Source organism: Ostrea edulis, chromosome 7, assembly GCF_947568905.1.
Source record: "Ostrea edulis chromosome 7, xbOstEdul1.1, whole genome shotgun sequence".
NCBI classification, from domain to species: Eukaryota; Metazoa; Mollusca; class Bivalvia; order Ostreida; family Ostreidae; genus Ostrea; species Ostrea edulis.
In genome coordinates, this window is record NC_079170.1 from 78666509 (window position 1) to 78687811 (window position 21303).

Below are 21303 nucleotides of genomic sequence, written 5' to 3' on the forward strand. Positions count from 1 at the left end.
TTTACATTAATGACTATTAAAGATTTATTGTGTACAAAAAGAAGAGAAACTCGAAATAAACTACATGTATGTTAAACTTTTAGTGTTAAGAAATATATAAGGATGAATTACTGTCTAGCAAGTCAATAATTATCTAATCACCAAAATATATTCACGTGCCTGCTTTGAGGTTAAAAAGTGTTTGAAATTATTAATTACTGGTGTTATTACTGAAATATATAAGATGGGGCAATTTCCATTGAATTCAAGTTAAGCTCTTCCGGTACATACACTTGTATATAGTTAAGAATCGACTTTATCGTTCAGTACCTGTTTAGGGGTAGGATGAGATGAGATGAGATGGGGGCGGGCGGGGGGGTTGCCTGTACATGGGGTAGGGTGAGATGAGGGTGGGAGTTGTGCCTGTACATGGGGTAGGGTAGCTGCAATAATGTAGCCCTATCTGATTTCTTTATTCTGACGTTTTCGGGATAGGGCTACAATTCCATAGGATCTCCGTAATGGTGCAAAATAATTTTATGAATGACCGATGATAAGCTCCGTGTTTTAGCCCCAAATGTTGTTTACACCAAAAGGAGTACCAACTTGTTGCTCTGGCATGTCTGATAAAGGTGTTTTTCATTAAATATCATGTACAGCATGCAAAATTTTTCGTCTGCTCCGCCATGGTTGTTATCGCGAGATCTTGTAGGTGGATCTACTGAGAAACCTAAACATTGATCATCAGCACGAAAATGTAGTTACTCAAGCCATTTCGACAAAGAAAGGAAAACCATATGGTTGAAAAAAGAATTAACACTCCGCTGTTCGCTTTTTAACTTAATATCAAATTCAAACCTTTTCAATACCGACGAAATAGCTTTCTCCTCCGTACTCGTACTTTGATGTAAATAATATTTGATATGGCATATGCAAATACATGTAACTTGACAATCGGAAGTTGAAACTTCAGTACATCAAACATGGCGCACAAATATGAAACGAGAAAAGGGAATTTATCGAAATTATTGAGAACGGTAGAGTAGGACCTCACAAATCGTAAGCTGCAAGTTGTAAATTTAGATATTGACACAGAAACATAAAATATCATTTTATTTACATAAAGAAGTCAGCAAATGTATAGAATGATCGAAAATGTTGCGGGAGTGAATCAGTCCCGCATTTGCACCATTACGGAGATCCTAAGGAGTTGTACATAGCATAGAGATTTTTTGTTGAATATAATCCTAGGGACTGTCTGTTGTATATAATTCTAGAGATTGCCCGTTGTATATAATTCTAGAGACTGCACGTTGTATATAATTCTAGGGATTGTTCGTTGTATATTATTCTGAAGATTGACCGTTGTATATAATTCTAGAGATTGGCCGTTGTATTTAATTCTAGAGATTGTCCGTTGTATATAATTCTATTGATTGTTCGTTGTAAATAATTATAAAGATTGTCCGTTGTATATAATTCTAGAGATTGTCCGTTGTATTTTATTCTAAAGATTGTCCGTTGTATATAATTTTAGAGATTGTCCGTTGTATATAATTCTAGAGATCGTCCGTTATATATAATTCTAGAGATTGTCCGTTGTATATAATACTAAAGATTGTCCGTTGTGTATATTTCTAGAGATTGCCCGTTGTATATAAATCTAGAGATTGCCCGTTGTATATAATTCTAGGGATTGTTCGTTGTATATAATTCTAGAGATTTTTTGTTGAATATAATCCTAGGGACTGTCTGTTGTATATAATTCTAGAGATTGCCCGTTGTATATAATTCTAGGGATTGTTCGTTGTATATAATTATAAAGATGGTCCGTTGTATATAATTCTAGAGATTGACTGTTGTATATAATTATAAAGATTGTCCGTTGTATATAATTCTAGAGATTGACTGTTGTATATAATTATAAAGATTGTCCGTTGTATATAATTCTAGAGACTGTCCGTTGTATATAATTCTATAGATTGTCCGTTGTATATAATTATAAAGATTGTCCGTTGTATATAATTCTAGGGATTGTTCGTTGTATATAATTATAAAGATGGTCCGTTGTATATAATTCTAGAGATTGACTGTTGTATATAATACTAGAGATTGTCCGTTGTATATAATTATAAAGATTGTCCGTTGTATATAATTCTAGGGATTGTTCGTTGTATATAATTATAAAGATGGTCCGTTGTATATATTTCTAGAGACTGTCTGTTGTGTATAATTCTAGAGATTGTCCTTTGTATGTAATTCTAGAGATTTTCTGTTGTATATAATTCTAGAGATTGTCCTTTGTATGTAATTCTAGAGATTTTCTGTTGTATATAATTCTAGAGATTGTCCGTTGTATATAATTCTAGAGATTGTCAGTTGTATATAATTCTAGAGATTGTCAGTTGTATATAATTCTAGAGATTTTCTGTTGTATATAATACTAGAGACTGTCCGTTGTATATAATTCTAGAGATTGTCCGTTGTATATAATTCTAGAGATTGTCCGTTGTATATAAATCTAGAGATTGTCCGTTGTATATAAATCTAGAGATTGTCCGTTGTATATAGTTCTAGAGATAGTCTGTTGTATATAATTCTAGAGATTGTTACATTATATACAATGTATATAATTCTATCGAGATTGTCGAGTTAATTATACTTTTTGGAAACAGAACTGAATATTATTCTAGGGATTGTCATGTTACATTTATACGTGTATATAATTCTAGGGATAGTCGCGTTAAATATAATTCTAGAGGATATAATAAAATATCATCCTACTTTTCCAAAAGTAAATTCTGATTACTAGTAGCGTAAAGAGAAAACTAAATTAACGTCAGACGAAAAAAAAAATCCCTGGTTATCTATTACATCAAATGACATGGTGAAATTAAAACTTGTTTATTGCGATAGTGTGAATAAAATCAATACATGTGCAATGGTTTTCAATGAAAAACATATTAGTTACATTCTGTATTTAGTAAGCGTTTTAGTATAGATAATTAAATCATTTAAATAGGCGTGTAGCCTATGGAATCCCAGAAGTCGCAATACTCCTTCCGGTAGGAGCTTTTCACAGAATTTGACGGGGTTGCAAAAAACATCTGAGGCCACAATGAGTCAGACTTATACTGCAGCCATTCAAGGGCCACCGGCGTTCCTCGGTTGGGATCTCCTGTCTTGGCAAAATTTGACCAATAAGATATCAAAGAATCCGATAACTTCAATTCGGCAGGCGTTATAGTAAAATTCCCAAGTTTGGTTGACTGAAAAACGAACGGAATTTCTGAGCCGTGACAAACATGCCCATCACAAAATGTAAATTTACCCCAACCCGGGAAGGAGAAGGCGTGGTCATATACATATGTCCATACGCGTCCGCCATTTTGTTTTATGACGTTTTGTGTGAAGTTTCTGGTGCCGCAGGTGAAGATGAAATCTGTGGCGGGAACCTGAAGTTGGTCTCTTTGATCTGGAGACACCGTTGGAGGATACATCTCCAAAACGTTTAATATATCCCGAGGGAACGTCAACGACAGAGCGAGGCCATACTCCAGAGCTGACAGAGACTGATTGTAAGCTTCGTAAATAAATATCCGAGTTTCCTCTGTTAAAGTTCCCATCATCAATGGTTTATTTATGACAAAGCCCTTTCGGAAGGCTTCTAAAGGCTGTGATGGAACAACAACGCCATCAACATATGGAACCCACGGCTCGAAAAATTCCAGCAACTTTATTGAAGAAGGGTACTTGCGGATGAGCAGTTGTGCTTCAGCAATGTCATCGGCACTGTACTTATTCAAACAATCAATATCCTTAGTGGAACAGTTCAACTGATCAAACAGCATGTTGCTGATAAACAGCATCTCTTCTTCTGTTTTGAATGGTATAGTCAGTGGGGCACTCTCCACTATTGCTCTGTGGAAGTACTGAGAACTCTCATTGGACATCAAATGGACGATTGTAGACTGTGCTCCCGCACTCTGACCAAACAGGGTGACCTAGAGGAAGATGTCTTATATTTTACAAATAGTCCATCAAACAATGGATTGACTTGTAGTAATTAGTGAGTTAGCAAAACGTGTAATTTTTAGAAGCTATCTTATTGGTAAATTTGTAACGATCTGGTATGGAATTTCATTCATGTAATTATATGCTAATAAACAGTGTCCCTGTCCCAACACACGTATGAAATAATTTTAATATTCTACCATATTCGGATTTCCACCGAAAGCCTTTATGTTTTCCTTGATCCAGACCAAGGCTTGTCTCTGGTCCAGTATAGCGAAGTTACTGGTGGCTCGTTTGTCTTTTGTCAGCAAGAATCCGAGTGCTCCTAGAAGATGAAGGAAATAGTCCCACAAATTCCTAAACCCTTTTGTCCATCCCGTGACATGCTTATAAATTGTTCAAATAGCTAGCAAATCATAGTTGTTTATCATATTGTATACAAATTAATGTTTACACATAAAGAAGTAGAATGAGTTTTTGTTTTTATCGCCGGGGTTGTACTTGAGATAATGTAGCTCTTGAGTAAATCATACGATCTGTTGTACCACGAGTAAAAGCTATAAGATCTGTTGTACCACGAGTAAATAGTTGTACGATCTGTTGTAGCGCAGGTGAATAGTTGTACGATATGTTGTAGTGCGGGTAAATATAGCTGTATAAGGTGTGTTGTGCTGCGGGTAAATAGTTGTAAGGTTGGTTATATCGTGGATAAATAGTTGTTAGATCTGTTGTAGCGCGGTTAAATAGTTGTAAGATTTATTGCACCGCAGGTAAATAGTTTTAAGATTCGTTGTACCGCGGGTAAATAGTTATAAGATTTTATGTACCGCGGGTAAATAGTTATAAGATTTTATGTACCGCGGGTAAATAGTTATAAGATTTTATGTAGCGCGGGTAAATAGTTATATAGGATTTTATGTAGCGCGGGTAAATAGTTATAAGATTTTATGTAGCACGGGTAAATAGTTCTAACACTATTTTCTACAGATTCACGATATATACATATGCATTATTCTTAGAATTTAGATTGCTGTTTTTTATTTACTATTATTATAATTCAAATTCGTGAATAGTGAAATTTAGACGGCAGTGGATATAACATAGTCATAATATCTCTACAGAATGGAAATAAAAAAGTAAATTCAAAACTAGCGTTAATTCTAGTATAAAAAGATAATATTTACATATATATAATTATATACTGTATGTATGATAGTAAGCAAGGATGGCTGTTTACTACTCAGTCAGAATTAAAGTAACTAACTTCCCCAAAACCCTTACAGTTACTCCGTACCTAATCTATAGTCCATGGTAACCACGATGACTTGGCCTCTGTATGCCAATTCTTCTGCATCAAACAAGAGCGAGTCGGCACTCATGTGAACAAAATTCCCGCCATGGATGTACAACATCACAGGAAATGACGTAGTAGCGTTAGCACTCAATGGTGTCCATATGTACAGGTAGAGACAATCTTCTGCAGTCTGAAAAACCCAACCAATTAACTTAACCATGCTGGCCATATGCTAGAAGAGCTATGAGATTATCTGTTTTCCGATGGACACGAATTTGTAATCCCCCTTTTTTTTTCTTTTTAAATTTTGCTGACCTGTTTTATATTCTTAAAAGGCAGATTTTTTATTTAAACTTCTACATGAGAAGAAAAAACCTCTAACTGTGGCCTTGAACTCGCCATTTAAATAAATCTGCTGTCTGACGTGTTTCATACCAATTGTTAGGTTGTTCTTGGCACTCTGATTTTGACTACGCATAACTCCACTTTACTGATCAAGATGTAGGGCTCACGACGGGTGTGACCGGTCGCCAGGGGATGCTTACTCCTCTTAGGCACCTGATCCCACCTTTGGTGTATCCAGGAGTCCGTGTTTGACCAACTCCCTATTTTGTATTGCTTATAGGAGTTATGAAATTGATTACTGTTCGTTATATTCACCTTCCATCGACGATAATCTATTTATCAACAATAATCATTTCCATTCACATATCGATTCAATACATGTATATTCCAGTGAACTCGAAATAAAAGACACCATAGTCTTTCACATATACTTCATACTTAAATATTTTATTGAGCACAAATGCTAAGAGCAAACTAGCAAGTCAACTTTATGTGACAAACGGGGTGGCTTGAGATTCTCCATCGTCAACTTCCCATATTTATGTATTCCATTATCACCTGCATATGGTGTTTATGTCTCTCAACTAATTAGTAGAGCAACGGAATCGATAGAGATGGGGTACACTTTACATATCTGATGTGGCCTGCAGGAGCTTTTCGCCATCAAAGAGAATTTTTTAAAAATACTCCCATTATGTTGATTAAATATGATGAGAAATTTTTACAATCTTTCAGGAACTGGTATCACCTGTTTCGGACAGACGAGGACCGGGTTCATGGTCTCGCAGCCTTTTTGCGGACAACCTGGCTTGACCTTGGTCGCATCGTAGACCTTTGGAGACCAAGTAGCTGCAGGAACCGGGTTCTTCCATCTGTAATATTTCCATTATTATCAATCATAACTTAAATATGGAACGATCTCATGTGTATAGGAAATGTTGTATCGGTAATGTTGTATCGGTAATGTTGTATCGGTAATGTTGTATAGGTAATGTTGTATCGGTAATGTTGTATAGGTAATGTTGTATTGGTAATGTTGTATTGGTAATGTTGTATAGGTAATGTTGTATCGGTAATGTTGTATTGGGGGTAATGTTGTATTGGTAATGTTGTATCGGTAATGTTGTATCGGTAATGTTGTATCGGTAATATCGGTAATGTTGTATTGGTAATGTTGTATCGGTAATGTTGTATTGGGGGTAATGTTGTATCGGTAATGTTGTATCGGTAATGTTGTATCGGTAATGTTGTATTGGTAATATCGGTGATGTTGTATAGGTAATGTTGTATAGGTAATGTTGTGTCGGTAATGTTGTATCGGTAATGTTGTATCGGTAATGTTGTATTGGTAATGTTGTATCGGTAATGTTGTATTGGTAATGTTGTATCGGTAATGTTGTATAGGTAATGTTGTGTCGGTAATGTTGTATCGGTAATGTTGTATCGGTAATGTTGTATTGGTAATGTTGTATTGGTAATGTTGTATAGGTAATGTTGTATAGGTAATGTTGTGTCGGTAATGTTGTATCGGTAATGTTGTATCGGTAATGTTGTATTGGTAATGTTGTATTGGTAATGTTGTATCGGTAATGTTGTATTGGTAATATCGGTGATGTTGTATAGGTAATGTTGTATAGGTAATGTTGTGTCGGTAATGTTGTATCGGTATAATGTTTTATCGGTGATGTTGTATAGGTAATGTTGTATAGGTAATGTTGTATCGGTAATGTTGTATCGGTGATGTTGTATCGGTAACGTTGTATCGGTAACGTTGTATCGGTGATGTTGTATCGGTAATGTTGTATCGGTAACGTTGTATCGGTGATGTTGTATCGGTGATGTTGTATCGGTAATGTTGTATTAGTAATGTTGTATCGGTAATGTTGTATCGGTAATGTTGTATCGGTAATGTTGTATAGGTAATGTTGTATAGGTAATGTTTTATAGGTAATGTTGTATAGGTAATGTTGTATAGGTAATGTTGTATTGGTAATGTTGTATAGGTAATGTTGTATAGGTAATGTTGTATTGGTAATGTTGTATCGGTGATGTTGTATCGGTAATGTTGTATCGGTAATGTTGTATCGGTAATGTTGTATTGGTAATGTTGTATCGGTTCATTGTAATGTTGTATCGGTAATGTTGTATCGGTAATGTTGTATTGGTAATGTTGTATCGGTTCATTGTAATGTTGTATCGGTAATGTTGTATCGGTAATGTTGTATTGGTAATGTTGTATCGGTTCATTGTAATGTTGTATCGGTAATGTTGTATAGGTAATGTTGTATCGGTGATGTTGTATCGGTGATGTTGTATAGGTAATGTTGTACCGGTAATGTTGTATAGGTAATGTTGTATAGGTAATGTTGTATAGGTAATGTTGTATCGGTGATGTTGTATAGGAAATGTTGTATCGGTAATGTTGTATCGGTAATGTTGAGATGCAAGGTTTGGCAACAACTCGGTGTGCATTCTTTTGACACACAGTAGAGTGAGCGTCCCGATTTTGTTTTTGTGTCAAGGTTAGTTTCAAGGTCAAGGTTACTTCAAGGTAACAGTCTCTTCACATTAAACATATCTTTATTCATGTATGAATTGTATAATATACCAGTGATTTTTATTTTTACAAATTTTTCACTTGTATGTATTTACACAAAAACGGCAGTGTTTGCAAGGACCCCATTGGAAATGAGTAGTTGAGCGTTCATGGGTTACCTACCCTTAGGTGCAAATCAATGCAACGATACTGAGATAATCATCATAATTATGTTTATTTAATTGAAACTTCTAGTTTATATCGCATAATATTTTACGATCATACTAGAAATGGATACATGTGCTTATATTTCATTGTTCTTGTCAGTTAATGAGCTATTTATAACACCCTGCGTCATAGATTGATGTTTAACCTGAATAAATCCGTAGATACTATTAATAGCTCTAAAAATTCATTGTTATTTCGGATTTCAAACATTTCGGTTGAGAGACATTATTTGTCGAAATGCGCATCTGGTGCATCAACATTGGTACCGTATAAGTTTTACATTTATTTGATTGATTGATTGTTGTTTTCCGCCACATTCAACAATTTTTCAGTGATCTGTGGAGGCGCCCAGGTTTTATTGGTGGAAGAGAGAACCCAGATACAATGTACCTGGGAAGAGACCACCGACCTTCTGAAGGTAAACTGGGAAACTTTCTAACTTACCGGCGCGAGCGAGATTCGAACCCGCGCTGACAAAGGTGAGAGACCGTATGATTTTCAGCGCGATGCTCTAACCACTCGGCCACGGTGGTCCTATATGCATTTAAAGAAGGAATAGCATGTCGTTATACAGTGTAATGGTTCGTAACATCCTTCTGAAACAGGAATGGAAATATAAGTATCAGCAATACTTTCATATTCCTTTCAAATTTAGTTACCTAGCTGGGTAGCAAAGTAGCTCAATATGAGTGAAAACTTCTCGACAAGAAGTAAAACAATTAATCCCTGATGTTTTATTTAACCTCGCGAGACTTCAGGCTAAACTGGTTCTCTATTCGATATCAAGACTGGTAGACTCGTATAGAAAGTATCTTAGTGTTAGTATTTATGTATATGTAGGGATTCAGTTTTATTTTATAAATGGCAGTGGGTTTTTTTTTTTTTCTTTTTCTTTTAGATTTGGTATAAGTTTTTCTTTTTCAAATCAGGGGCGTAGCTTCGTTAGGCTCAAGTAGGCACGTGCCTACACATTTTTTCCTTTTATTTTCAAAACGCATTTTTGTCCATAAATGTTTGCAAAATAAACATTTATATATTTCTAGTATTTAAAATCGGATATAAAATTATTCTGTCGGACCTTTTCTTTTGATAATGTATTCTACATAATGTTTATATATTTTTTCTAAATTTTGGTGATCACAATGACTCGCTCTCGAAAAACAGTTTAAATTTTCCAAAAATTGTGCAATATTTAATGTCTATTGCAATCATTTTGATGCTCAGAGTAGTGCAAACGAGTCCCAATATTTCAAAAATTTTCTCGGGGTATCCCGTGGGGATCCGGGTTAGAATAGGTCCTCAATACCCCCTTGCTTGTCGTAAGAGGCGACTAAATGGGACGGTCCTTCGGATGAGACCGCAAAAACTGATTTCCCATGTCACAGTAGGTGTGGCACGATAAAGATCCCTCCCTGCTCAAAGGCCATAAGAGCCGAGCATAGGCCTAAATTTTGCAGCCCTTCACCGGCAGTGGTGACGTCTCTATATGAGTGAAATATTCTCGAGAGGGACGTTAAACAATATTTAATCAATCGGGGGTGACCCACGACCCCCACCCCTAGCGAGAGGGAGCCACCCCTCCTGTACCTACCCCCACGACACTTCGCGTTTCATCACATGTGCCTACACATTGAAACAGTCCTAGCTACGCCCCTGCAAATTTATAATTGAAAATATATTGTTTATTTAATGTTTGATCTTTAAGGAAAGCATTGTCACAAATGATAGCTATCTCAACTTTGACACCTATATGTATTTCCTGTTCTACGGTGGCAGTGGATACTGGTTTCTACAAATTATCAAATTTATGGTCAGATCTTTGGATTGTGTTTGTTTGATTTTGTTATGCTTGTTTCTCACTCATTTTATATTACCTCTGTCATAGAGCTTGTTCCTAAAGAGAGTGTTGCACCGAAGCGGGAATTTTCTCTAATATACTCTTATTGCGTATTTGCCATTTAAATACATGTAGGATTCCCCAGTACTAAGGGCAAGCCTAATACATTTTATGTGTCAATACATTAATACCTTTAGTATAAACATAAATAATTTTAAAATCGTGAAAATTAAATTGTGGGTTTTTTTCTCTTCTGGGTATCAGAAACAATGTATACGGTTACATGTTACGGGTGTATCAAATATTTAGTATTCTATACTACTGCAGTCTTATACTCGTATGTAGCTGCAGAACTGTAGCTCTCTGAAAAAATATTTTGACATAACAGATATTTTTTCAGAGAGCTACAGTTCTGCAGCTAACTCGTATGTATTATTTTCTCCAACCAACAGTTAGCAACTGTACATGACTGACCACAAACAAAATATGGGCAGTTTAATACACATTAATACAGTTCAAGAATATTATATGTAGATGCATATGCACTTGAAAACATTAATTCACCATAGCAATATGCCACTGGAATACATAACATCTTATCCACTCAAACTGTTTAACGGTTATTTACCTGGTTTAGCCTTAAAGTATTTCTTTCAGGGCGTTGCAAAGTTCACAACGTTTTTTCGTGAAAAACTTATTATCAAAAATGTTTGAATCAACACATAAGTTCCAATTCGTTTGATCATATATTTGAATGACTTAATTTTATCGATCTTTCATGCAACACCTCTAGGAAAATTAATATGAAACGTGCAACACCTTCTTTTTAACTTTCTTTTGTTTATTTCACAAGTCAATTTGATATTCAAATAGGCGGATCTGACAAAGTTGAAACATGTGTGAGTTTAGAATATTTATTCACACTGTTAAGAAGCTTTTATTATTCGGTTTGTACATTGGAAGGTGTCGCACGTCTCATGTTAATTTCCCTAAAGGTGTTGCGAGAGATATCGATAAAATAAAGATATTCAAATAGATGATAAAATCAATTGGAACTTCTGACTTGATTCAAACATTTTTGAAAATAAGTTTAAAAGACGTGTATTAACAATAATTAACTAACATAATTTCAGTTTAAATCAAGCTATAAGCGATTTATTGCCATTTATCATTATTTAGATAAATGCCTTTAATCTATGGGCAGGCGCGACAACTCCTGCAACCTTGTTCCTGAATTCCAAACGTTTCGGATTTAGCATGAACATGTTCTTCGAGTTTTCCACTAAAAAAACTGTCGCTTTAAAATTTTGTTTCACGAGGGCATTTTTTGTTGTTGTAAATTTCAAAAAATCGAAACGATTTCACTGATATCATTTTCAACTTCACCTGTACCACTGTCATGATCGTGTGCGGGATTGGACAAAACAAGATGGCAGGCGGCATTTCCAAACAAAGGTAGGCTCTTAAAACTCTCCATTTTACAGATTTATTAGACGACGAATTTATGAATTTAAAACACTGCCTGGCCCGGGAGGCATCATTAAATTGATTGGTTGTTGGAATTCTTACTCATGTACACGTACAACTCTAAATTCATTGATCAAAGTTGACGATGTTGCCTCGATAGAATTCGAAGCGGGCGAAGATGTTTCTAATCATGTTTTCATGCATTTTAAGAAAGATAATTTCGGTAAAATAGACTGTGCACATATCTTTTGATGAAAACTTGAACCAGTGTATACTATTTGTCCTTTAAATTGCCTTGGTTAGATAGATATCATGACTTGAACATTTGCTAATGTGCAGGATTGGACTATGGTCGTTTCTACGATAAACGTGCCGGATTGGACCTCAATTTTGGTTCAGGATTGGACCCTCTTTTTATCTTTATTTTCAAAATCCTTTATATTTTCGAATCTCAACTTCACTTTATCATATTTTAGTTTGATTAATGTAGCTTATTAGATTCTCAGACATTTCCAACATGACCATGTTGTGTTTTGAATTTTGTTTTACTGTTATCAAATTACATCGTCGTTTAAGTTCCCAACGACGACAATTGCTACTGTAAAAATATCCTTTCGCTATCTCCTTCAAATTGAACCAATTTAGCAGATCTATACATGAATCATCAATCTTTGCTTACGACAGATGTAACGTTGACTGTTCGTATCCAGGATATATAAGGCCATTTTGACCTATAAAACACGTGAGAAATTATCATCATTTTATAATCCTCCGTACCAATATAAATTCTACGTTTCCTGAATTCAATTAACCCGCTTACATATTCCCTAATTCCAAACTCTTATATAGATTTTCTCCTTTGTTTCAGGTATCAAGCCCTAGAACTTCATTCCATGAGATGGGTACACTTCGAATGTGCGAAATTTGTGACGAGGAATTCAAGACCAATTCTGAATTGCGTAGGCATGTAAAAAGGAAACATCAATCAGAGAAATTGTCTTCGTTTGTGACCAGTGCAACACACGCTTTTGCACATTATAAAAGAAATATGAAGTAAAAAAAATACATTGTTTTCTGAATACACGAAGTGCATACATATACCATGGCAGCCGTTTTATATATCCGTTTATGTACATTATGAAACGGTTATTTTTACGGTATTATGCTTTGTTTCACAGAGATACTACTAATCTTTTACATTGCATTTTACACATGTTGATTTGTCATTTCATTGAACCAGAAGTGTTCTTAAGTTTTACTTTTTATTAAATATATTTCAATGTTATTGCGTTTGTATTGAACTGATAACAACTAGTGAAAGAGTAACCTCTCATCTGAGCAGCAAATATTGAAGAAGAAAAAACACCATGGACAAAACTGCTTTTCATTTAGGTTCATATTTCAGCTACAGGAGTGATATTGCGAATTTCTGAGAAAATATCCTTTTTATTTGCTTCATCAGTATATGCACTATAAGGTTGGATTCAATGTAATTACAAGAAACGAAAGGTTTTGAAATACAAAAATGCTGATATTTGCTACATTCCAACAAACCGACATATGCACTCAAGATTATTAGAATTAAAATGATAGGGAAATTTTTCAAAAGATAATAAATCCCGCTTTAACAATCAAAACTGGTTCCAGCAGAAGCATACATATGAAAGGCACAAGTGCATGTGGACAGATGATTAAATATTGAAAACATGAACACCTCAACATCTTATATTATTGTCTTTATTGTCATTGAACAGCTTTGTGAAATGTAAACCATCATGCCTGAAGAGATTATTATACATGTACGTCAAACCATGCTCAGTTTTAATAATTCCATGCAGATATCACAAATGTTAAGTGGTTGGGAATTCGAACATGGTCTACATGTATGCTTACTCCTCCTAGGCGCCTGATCCCACCTCTGGTGTGTCCAGGGGTCCGTGTTTGCCCAACTATCTATTTTGTATTGCTTGTAGGAGTTATGAGATTGATCACTGTTCGTTATCTTCACCTTGCACAATATAAATGTATTTGCTTCTGCAAAATGAAGACTTTCCAGCATGTTGATCTTCGAGAGCAAGGCTCCTTCTAACGTGTGGCAGAACTTTAAATTTATGTGCGCGGTGAAATTCTCAAACATTTAAAGATTTTCGAGCTGGCTCTTCCGGCTTATTGATAGTTCCTTGCACCACGTGCTCTTTTAGGTTTGTCAAAACCATGGTTTTAGTAGGAGACATAAAATAGAACACACTTCATTCACTTGCAACTTTTAAGCTTAAGGAAGTCCGCTCCTGACTGGATCTGTAAGAAAAAAATGCATGTATTTAAGAAAGGGTCCAATCCTGAACCAAAATCGAGGTCCAATCCGGCACCTTTATCGTAGAAACGACCATAGTCCAATCCTGCACATTAGCAAATGTTCAAGTCAAGATATTTATTTAACTAAAGCGATTTAAGGGACAAGTCGCATACACTGGTTCAAGTTTTCATCAAAAGATATGTGCAGAGTCTATTTTACCGAAATAAACTTTCTTAAAATGCATGAAAACATGATTAGAAACATCTTCGCCCGCTTCGAATTCTATCGAGGCAACATCGTCAACTTTGATCAATGAATTTAGAGTTGTACGTGTACATAAGTAAGAATTCCAACAACCAATCAATTTAATGATGCCTCCCGGGCCAGGCAGTGTTTTAAATTCATAAATTCGTCGTCTAATAAGTCGGTAAAATGGAGAGTTTTAAGAGCCTACCTTTGTTTGGAACTGCCGTCTGCCATCTTGTTTTGTCCAATCCTGCACACGATCATGACAGTGTGTACGTTAATTTTCCATTGCTACTTAAGTTCTACTGCTTGGTTCAGTGGATAAGATCGTAGAATTTAAAGTGTAAAGAAGTCGACTTTTTTAACGACCGGGTTCGAATCCCTCACGGACACAAGATTTTTTTTCTCAATATTACGTTTTCCATCTAGATATTTTTCTGAATTAAAACACTTACAATGTGCCGAGTTTGAAATAAAATCACAACCTAGACACAGTTTTGTTTGTGAATGGGAGTCGCAAAAAACACGCCGAACACAGCATGTGATACCTGTGTTTTAAAAGTCAAGGCTGTTAAAAAATGTCAAACAAGGTAGATAACTGTTAAACAGTTTGAATGGACAAGACTGTGTTCCACTAGAAAATTGCTATGGTAATCAGTATTTTCAGGTGCAGGTACTTGGAATTTTGTTGAACTTTATTGATGTGTATTAAACTTCCCATATTTTGTGTTGATCAGAGTTATGTACTGCATACGAGTATAAGAGCTTTAAGACTGTAGTATTATAGATTATTAAAGCAATACAGCTGTAAGAACAAATATTTAACATATTTTTATTGAATTTATATACATATATTTACATTTGCAACTGTTTTCTCCTACATAACATTATTACGATCAATACGTATTTATCCCTGCATAAATCCACTACGGGGGATGTGCGTATGAACAATTGTTAAAAGTAGGTAACAGGTACTACTTTTACTAAGGCAATACACATCTAGCAAATCGCTCTCACTTACTACAGAAATCTATCAATAGATGAAATCAACATCACAAAATGTATTTACGGTTTTATTTGTATTCCAAGCAGTGGACTTTCATCCATAATTGATAAAAGCATTTCTTTAAACAATATTTTACTATTGTATGTCTAAAATTTCGTCTGTTACAACTTCACCCTGGTCATCAGTGATGCGGAATTGTACCTACTGCTAGACGATGACATTAGGCTTTAGCAAAAAGGTCATTCACAGGATGTATGGCCGATAAGTCGTCAAAGTGCATTAATACCTACACACCACACTGCTTCCGTGCCACAGCAGCCATAGGTGATTGATGTCGGTTTCCAAGTTTATGTCGGGACATCGAAGCGAGGCGTCGTTAAAAACCTATTACAGAAATTAAAACGAGTCAAAAGAAGCGCTCAGTGAGCTCATGTTTGTCAACAATTACATATCCAAATTCAAACCGTACCTTACCTTCGTGCAGTTCCACATTCTCTGCGATGTTCAGTTCTTTCCGGAGATTCATCTGAGCTGCGTCCTCTGTCCTGTCTATAAATGATTTGCCTACACCTGACGACTGCCGCCCTGTTCTTCATGTTCCTCCATTTCAGTCTTCTGTTAACTCCGTAATATCCACAGAATATCTTTCAAAGTACGTCTTCAACGTCTTCACTTTTCAAAAGTGAAAGCGCATCACAACTGTAAGTGTAACATTGCGCACCCCCGTTTAAATTATAATTCCCCCACCCCCTAAAATTAGACATATAGAAGAGTTTTCCATTATATACTCCCGAGTTAATGTATAAGTATAAGTTTATTTACTTGCTTTCTAGCGTCTTAATAATTAAAACGGTTCTTCATTTTATGGAACTTTGTTTTGTGTTGTCATTTTGAACATCTATGACGCTTCGTTGTGGACGTCAACAATTTGAAATGTATGGAAACGTGTTGTGAACACTATTCAAGTATCATTATAAAATATTTATCGGGATATAAATACGGGTTGGTACATGATCAAATTTTCCATAAAGCCCTTCAGGCTTTATGGAATTTGATCTCGTGACCAATTCAACCCGTATTTATATCCCGATAAATATTTTTAAATGGTACCTTATTTCTTAAGTAACTTCATAGAATCAGAGTGAATCGGAAGCAATAAACACATCAAATCAGCAGAAAAAGTCAATTCATGAATCGTTGTCATTCTTTCAGTAATTCCTGCTCGTAATCTCCGATGTATATTGACCCCAGAGGTCACCAATTCGGAAAAAAGCGAAGAGAGGCAATTAAAGAGCACGCGTTAGGTTTATAAACAATTTAGCATGCCAATTTTATGGACAATTCACTACAATGTATCAAAATTTCATTTGAGTGACGCAATTTACGTAATTACTTTCTTACACATATAACTTACTTCTTGTCATTCGTGCACAGATGTAATATTTTAAAACAAACGCCATGTGTAGTCACTAACGTCAGTTTCCGTCATTGTATAAGACCTCGGTCTCGGCAACCCGATTAATTGTTCGGCAATCATTGTTCCCATGTCCGTGTATACGACGCAATGGCGGTTTAAATACGAAACGCTCATTGTTGTTATGCTCTCAAACAATATCCCCTACTTTATTTATCTGAAATTTTCTTCAGATCTTGGGGATTATATTAGTTATACCAATAGGTGTTATTCAGTGCGTAATTGGATACTAGTTGAAAAAATACCGTCAGTTACAGCTTGTATTGCTATAAATACCAGGCACAACAATGTTACCGATCAAAAATGTAAATATAAGTAATAAGGCCAAGCTCTGATTAGGAAATATTACCGCTTCTGTGCAACACCCTCTTTATACAACATTTGGTTGCTGGTAAATTGTAAAATTTGAAAACATTATGTATTAATTCGGAACTCCTTATCAATTTTCTTTTAATGAATTCTCACGTACCGGGTAACCCATATTGCAATAGGTGGCGATTACCCGGAAACGCGAAAGTTAATGAGACCATAGATTTGACCTTGAAAACAACGCGCTCGAACTCAAAGATTTGCAAGCCATCTCACTTTTTAGTAATGTATTTGTAACAAGGTTCGGTAAAAGACGGCCTATAGACAAAAGACCATACAAAACACTTGTTCTTATTCTCTTCTGACTACTCGTCGAAATTGAACCGGAGTCAAAATTTGACGGTCATATTTCAACGATGAGAGATGGTTCCTGGTCATTTCTCCATCCTGGGTCAAACTTTTTGCTACATTTGAATAATTTTTCAATCAGTCGTGGATTCTAATTCATGACAAAGCATCACTGCCCGAACATGTACGTGTAACATCATGCAACAAGAAGATGGAATACTGTACATAGGTTATCGAATTACCTTAATTTCCCTACAGGTGGCGCTGCATAGGGTACTCCCAGGAAAGTGTTGGTTTTAGTGCTGGTGATGCCCCGGATCTTTCCGTGCTTGGTGGTAACCACAACGTCACAATATGCAAACTGCAACGTCACAGCAGCAAAAATGATGACAGAGAACCACTGCTGGTGGCCCATTTTGTGCGAAGTATACCCCAATCCGTTTATTTACATTGGAGTACAAGAGGATGACGTTGTCACGAGAGATGTGTAGTACGTGAGCACGTGAATGTTTGAACTTCCTGATAACCAGATAAACGCATGGACTTTTACATAAGGTATACTTTCTGTAGGGTATGTAAACATTGAACAAAGAAGGAGACTTCAATGAAGTAATACAGGGAAGACTTTGACCATACGATGGACGATTTCCACAGACAACTAATTATATAAATCAGAAAAACAAGGATCGATAAAACATTTGACTATAAAACTTTTATAGTGAAATGTTTTGTCGACATTACTTCAGGGAGCAAATACCTGAACAAAGAAGACGAAATAAAAAGGTACTTGACGAATTGAAGATATTTTGGGCTAAGAAAAACAAGTCTACAAAACAGAGGACAGCCTAGATAGCTGATAACTAGAATTGTTATGAACGTAAACATGTGAAAATAGATCAGGGCCCAGGTACACGAAGATGAGTTAGATTTAACTGACAGTTAACGTCTAGTTAACGCTGCATCAATGAAAGAGTTAATGGAAAGTTAACTGTCAGTTAAAGTTAACTAACCCTCATGCAATTAGGTACAGACATGTACCCAGACCTCTATGCATGCTTTATCATGGATTGAAGGAAAATAGAAAGACACGTGGAGGAAGAACCGCGGAGCGGGAGCGGAAACCGGCTGGTTTTGCCTCGTGGTCTGAAGCTGTGAAAGCGAGACAGCTCGGAATGGAGGAGACGTTCGGGTATCTGTGGCCCCATTCACCATGAGGAAATGATTGATTGATTGATGTTTTCCGCCACATCCAACAATTTTTCAGTTATGCAGTGCCGCCCAGTTTTTTTATGGAAGAGAGAACTCAGATACAATGTACCTGGGAAGAGATCACCGACCGTCTTTAAATAAACTGGGAAACTTTCTCACTTACCGGCGTGAGTAGGATTCGAACCGTGAGGAGAGGAACATTAATCAATATCAATTTGCTTGAATTTGGAGTCTGAATTCACACTAGTGTATTCCTTATTGTATATTGTAGAACACAATGATTTCGATCCGCTTCATGGGAGAGAAGTGAAATGCAACCCTTGGCTAGCAAACAATTGTCTTTACAGTAGAATTGTGTTTGTCACCGGTGCCTAGTCACGAAGCATCTCTAATCTGCAAAGCCAAACAATGACTACAATGTATTCTGGACAACAAATGGATAATGTGACCGGTCGACAGGGGATGCTTACTCCTCCCAGGTACCTGATTCCACCTCTGGTATATCCAGGGTCCGTATATTTTGTTTTCCTTATAGGAGTTGAGATTGGTCACTGTTCGTTACCTTCACCTTTCATAATGCAATATTTGCTGTCTTAGGAGCTTCTGAGGAATACACCCTGGGCATGGCGATAAAAATAACTCTTCAAGCCATTTTATAACCATCATGCATTTATTGACTGAGGTCGGGGCAACATGTGTTTTGATGGACCTGAAGATTAAAATGTCTTGCTCTGATGCCGTAAGCTTTATACAATGAGGGTCCATCAAAACAAATGTTGCCCGAGACACAATCAATAATTGTTTTGATATGCCTTGTGAATTTACAACCCTCGAGAAGGTTTAGATCATTGCAATGACATCTTCGCAAGTCGAGGATGACGATACACGGTGTTTCTTATATAATTATGTGTACAACATATTTCCTTTCTATAATGAAAAATGAAGATACTAACAGTGATCAATTTCGTGTCTCCTATAAAGAATAAAATATTAAGAATAGGGAAACACGAACCCCTGAATATACCAGAGGTGGGATCAAATGTCTGAGGCCGGTCACACCCGTCGTGAGTCTTGCGTGTATATCTTGATCGGGTAAACGGAGAAATCTAGTTTAAATGCATATCCGTTATTCATATAAAAGGGATTATACAAACGCGTCCCAACCAAGTTGCGCATTGGACCGTGCGCAGTACAGTTTAAGCAAATGCACGAGCTTGTGGTTGTCAGTTTACGTCATTTGAATGACTGAAAAAGTATTACAATATATCTTATCCAAGCGAGAGAAAAAAAACAACCATTAGCTGCATGCTAAATTTCTCGGGCGCTTCGTCATGTCATACAATTTAGAACGTAATTTGGATCTCCAAAAAAAAAATATGGCAAATTGAAAAGCTGCAATAACTCTTAACTGAGTATAGTACATGCAACTGCTATTTAACTCATGAGCTTTCAAGTGAGTTCGCCCTGGATCCAACCAATTCACACGATTCACTACTATTTTGATTCAATATATGCTACAATATTGAACTACATTTCTCTTCGATCATTAACACGATAATAAAAATAATCATGTTTGATAGATCAAATTACAGACAAACTTGGGAAATGGAATTCCTGAATAATATATAAAACATTTGAACCACTGTGTATTAGTCCATTAAAAACCTTAGAAGTAACCATAACAACAAACATTGATCGATATATATATATTTAGTCCAAAAGTCGACCACCCATCATTCCAAGGGGATGTCTAGAACGTTTCCATTGGTCCTCGTTTGTAAATATAAAGCGCATCATTTGATTGGCCAAGCTCTTTATACACAAATAAACACGCGCCACCAGACATTGATTTCATCTATAACCTGTCGGTAGTGTATTTTGAGCAGTTTGCCTGTATTTGAATATCACTTAGAAATTTTGTGATACTGGGGTATAACTTTTACAAGTATATATATTTATACAAAACTTACATGATTTTCATAGTTTTGTTTGTTATTGCATGATAGTCATTTAAAAAATAATGCAATTTTTAATGAATATTTTTTTTTCGAATTACATTTTCTGCATAATATCTAAGTCCACACGTAGTGTGATAATCGTGCAGTATTTGCATGCAATTACATTGAAATTTATGATACATGACAAAATATAAGTCACTATGTAAAACTTATACGGTACCAATTTTGATGCACCAGATGCGCATTTCGACAAATAATGTCTCTTCAGTGATGCTCAACCGAAATGTTTGAAATCCGAAATAACTATAAAGTTTTAGAGCTAAATATAGCCAAAAACAGCGTGCCAAAAAAAGTGGAGCCAAATTCGTCCAAGGATAAGTGCTACATGTATGCATGAGGGAGATAATCCTTAATTTTGAAATGAATTTCTAAATTTTGTAACAGCAATTAAATATACATCCGTATCTGTCATTGTTTTTAAACTTCGTTGAGCAAATGTTGTTTTTTAACTTCTGATTTAAACGAATTTTTATTGCTTGTACATGTACATTTGATTTAATCAGGGAGAGAGTTTTAATCGTTGATACCATTAGAAAAGAAAGTTTCCGATTACATTTTTTCAATTCTTGGTACAAAGAAGTTAAACTTACTGTATCTAGTTGATCTTTGTAAAACAATTTCTTCTAGGATCATTTTGCAAATAATCTGGACACAATGCACGTGTAAAGTTTGATGAATAAAGCATGTTTACTTTAAC

General features: G+C 35.7%; 1 protein-coding gene across 1 annotated transcript; it reads right to left on the bottom strand.

The window, feature by feature from the left end:
• Nucleotides 1-2867: 2867 nt before the first annotated feature.
• Nucleotides 2868-17902, bottom strand: LOC125656833 (cAMP-regulated D2 protein-like). The gene is made up of 5 exons (XM_048887420.2): nt 17622-17902; nt 6381-6504; nt 5288-5477; nt 4194-4318; nt 2868-3983 (listed from the first exon to the last, which is right to left on the bottom strand). The coding sequence occupies exons 1-5, from the start codon at nt 17792-17794 to the stop codon at nt 2994-2996; spliced, it is 1602 nt and encodes a 533-aa protein (XP_048743377.1). The 5' UTR covers nt 17795-17902; the 3' UTR covers nt 2868-2993.
• Nucleotides 17903-21303: the final 3401 nt, after the last annotated feature.

Excerpts from the sequence above, each read along its gene's own strand:
- LOC125656833 (XM_048887420.2), bottom strand. The coding sequence starts at position 17,794 with ATGGGCCACCAGCAGTGGTTCTCTGTCATCATTTTTGCTGCTGTGACG. Across the intron at positions 6,505-17,621 it reads CCACCTGTAGGGAAATTAAG|ATGGAAGAACCCGGTTCCTG; the intron begins GTAATTCGATAA and ends GAAATATTACAG. Across the intron at positions 3,984-4,193 it reads TCGGTGGAAATCCGAATATG|GTCACCCTGTTTGGTCAGAG; the intron begins GTAGAATATTAA and ends ATCTTCCTCTAG.